The 3,316-nt window shown below is 43.3% G+C and overlaps 1 protein-coding gene across 1 annotated transcript; it reads right to left on the bottom strand.

The window, feature by feature from the left end:
* Nucleotides 1-775: 775 nt before the first annotated feature.
* On the bottom strand, nucleotides 776-2,391 carry LOC117526101 (transmembrane protein 186-like). Its single transcript, XM_034188114.1, is given in 4 exon segments — nucleotides 776-865; nucleotides 868-1,146; nucleotides 1,149-1,434; nucleotides 2,311-2,391. Coding segments are annotated over 4 exon segments (651 nt in total). The 5' UTR covers nucleotides 2,323-2,391; the 3' UTR covers nucleotides 776-791.
* Nucleotides 2,392-3,316: the final 925 nt, after the last annotated feature.

Below are 3,316 nucleotides of genomic sequence, written 5' to 3'. Positions count from 1 at the left end.
TGAAGAGGAGTGGACCAAAACAGGCCACAATTGACAACCTGATCAACTCTATGCGAAGGAGATGTGTTGCACTGCATGAGGCAAATGGTGGTCACACCAGATACTGACTGGTACCCCCCTATAAAACAAAACTACACCTTTCAGAGTGGCCTTTTATTGTGGGCAGTCTAAGGCACACTGTGCACTAATCATGGTGTCTAATCAGCATCCTGATATGGCACACCTGTGAGGTGGGATGGATTATCTCAGCAAAGGAGAAGTGCTCACTATCACAGATTTAGACTGGTTTGTGAACAATATTTGAGGGAAATGGTGATATTGTGTATGTAGAAAAAGTTTTAGATCTTTGAGTTCATCTCATACAAAATGGGAGCAAAACCAAAAGTGTTGCGTTTATATTTTTGTTGAGTATATATATATATATATATATATATATATATACAGCATTGAGCCACAGAGTTTATGTTGTTCTGTTACACTGAATTTAACTGATTTATTTATTTTTCTAAAATAAATAAAAGTAACCGAGGTCCGTAGACATTCTCAGCCATCCAGGTCATTGTTCAGGCCCAGAAATACTCCCGTTTTCAAATTCCACTGAACTAACTATTCATTGCCCATTTTTCACATCACACAGCTAACAGGAATCATAGATACTGTAAGTAATTCCAGTCACATGTTGTCGATGACTACAACCTCCACCAACACTGTGACATTAAACTCATCTCAGCATTCAGTATTGTTTTTCCATATACAAATATGTGGAATTTGAAGTATTTCCCACCACATATTCATAAAGTTTGACTGCCAAACACTTTTTCAAAACCCTGTTTGTCCACCACATGGCCAAAGTAAGTGGAAAAAACAACGTCTTTGCACTGCTGTATCTCTTCAGCTTCAATATCTTCTCCCCTACGTTGTCCCCCGTATCCGCAATGGTCATAATATCTGACACTGGCAGATATACATCATGTCGTTTGCCCCAGAATGTGAGGAGAGACACTTTTAGCGTCGTCTGTGATGGATCCAAGTACATCATTCCGATGACTCTCCTAATTAAGTTACTGGCAGTGTACAACATTATACCAGCGAAACCTGCGATTCCTGTTGCATAGCTCACAAGGAAGGAGGACACTTCTCCCTGAGGTAAAGAAAGTACACTGGCGGTAAGATGACGACAGTCACAGCAGTCTGGAGGAGTTTAAGCCTCGACACACCTCTGAGGACCTTGATGTATGGCAGTCTGTAAATCATGGTATACTTTGCAGACAAATCCGAGTACCTGCCCAGCGCAGTGATTCGAAGAGAAAAGTGTCCATGGAAGCTCTGTGGGATGACTGAATGTCCAGACAACCTCTGGCTTGTGGGTACACGTGCCCCTCTGGTACAGGACAGTATCTGGGAAGGTAGCCCAGATTTGACCACTGATCGTAGCTGTGGAGAAACAATACAATATTAAGTTCAGTTTGACACAAACAACATCCAAACAGGGTTGACAAATTGGAATTGACACATTGGAAAATTGACTCGAAGGCAATTATTTATAATGTATATATTGTAATGGATGGTTAAACAGCTGCATTTTCATTCCTTCTGAGTTAGATAATGTATCTGTAAAATTGTTTATTATAGATGTAACATCTCATCATAATCATTCAAATGCCCTGCGCGCAGTGACACACAGTGTTTTCAAATAGACTGTGCAACATTCACAATTAGTTCATGGAATTAATACGTGCCAGAAGTTTTGAACATTTCAAAATTTTCTTTGCGCAGTTTACGATAAGTTTACTCACTGGCATTGCATACCAGTGCAGGAATCAAATTCGTGCAAGTGTCAAGGAACCTAAACAAGGGCAGCACGGTGGCTTAGTGATTAGCCCTGTTACCCCACAGCAAGAAGGTCATGGGATTGATTTCCACCTGTGGCCTTTCTGTGTGGAGTTTGCATGTGCTCCCTGTATTTGTAAGAGTTCCTTCTCTGTGCTCTGGTTTCCTCCCACATGCAAAGACATGCAGGTTAGGTGGACTGGAAACTTTAAATTGACCGTAGGAGTGTGTGAATGTGTTTATCTATATGTGGCCCTGTGACGGGCTGGCATCCTTGTCCAGGGTGTACCACACCTCACCACCCTGTGACTGCTGGCATAGGCTCCAGGCCTCTGTGACCCTTAATTGTAAAGTGGGTACAGAAAATGGATGGATGATCACTAACAGTTTAACTCATCCCCATAGCAAAATCATTTTTTGCTTTCATTTCGCTTCAAAACCGTGTACAAATCAGTTATCATGATAAAAATGGACACTCACCATGACAAACATGGGATCAACAGGTTATATCTCTAAAAAAAACAAATCAAAGAATCGAGAACCAGGTCTGTCGCAGTCAGTGTTCAGGGTTTAGCTCACGGTTTAGCCGCTATGCTAATACAAGTTGACACTTTGACCCGGATCGGTTTTGTAACGGCGTTTCGCAGATATGAGGAAGTCGTTGCCTTTGCTGTGCTTGTTCTGTTTTCGAGTCACCACTGACAGTCAGAACTGGAGGTTCTGATTTTACGTGCAAAAAGTGCTGGAATAAATTTGACTTTTATGCAGACGTGCAGCTAACACTAGTAGCTAGCTTAGCTTAGCTTAGCTTAGCTTAGCTTAGCTTGTGCGGCGCAGGCGGACCGAGGACAATGCTGCAGCTGGGAGATGAAGTCACGCTGTACTCGGTGGTGTTCGTGGTTCCTCCTGGGGACCCGCAGCCCGTTGTGGACCACCGTGCTCACCGTTGCCCTCTACCTTTTCATGGTCACGTTCCGGTTCCCGCAGGTACTGGCCAGCCGAGCCCAGCGGGTTCTGCGTCCAGCCGGCAGCCGGGTGTCGGTGGTCGCTCACCGCGGCGGAGGGCACGACGCGCCGGAGAACACGATAGCAGCAATCCGGGAGGTAAGACCCGTAACCAAGTCCCGGAATGTGTGTCAGTAATTAGACCTTGTTTAGACTGACTTGTCACCATCATAGTGCAGTAGATAACTGAAACAATCATGCAAATGGTGATAAAAGCATCAAATTCGGCAGAAATACACCTTAGACATTCCTCTTTTGAAAGAACCGATTGGCCACTTGAATTTTCAATGGGTGGTCAGGTAGGGGTCAATTCAAGAATTACACAGGGGTCAAAATTAAAAGATGCTCCAATCATATTGAAAACTATACCACATTATTTGCTTGATCATAAAGATTCCAAAAAGGTATAGTTTGGACCATCTGTGACTGAATTCTATGGAGTTATGGGATTGATCCGGTTCCTTATTGATACCTCCTGTGA

Source organism: Thalassophryne amazonica, chromosome 15, assembly GCF_902500255.1.
Source record: "Thalassophryne amazonica chromosome 15, fThaAma1.1, whole genome shotgun sequence".
Classification (NCBI taxonomy): Eukaryota; Metazoa; Chordata; class Actinopteri; order Batrachoidiformes; family Batrachoididae; genus Thalassophryne; species Thalassophryne amazonica.
This window is presented reverse-complemented; position numbering and strand designations above follow the sequence as displayed.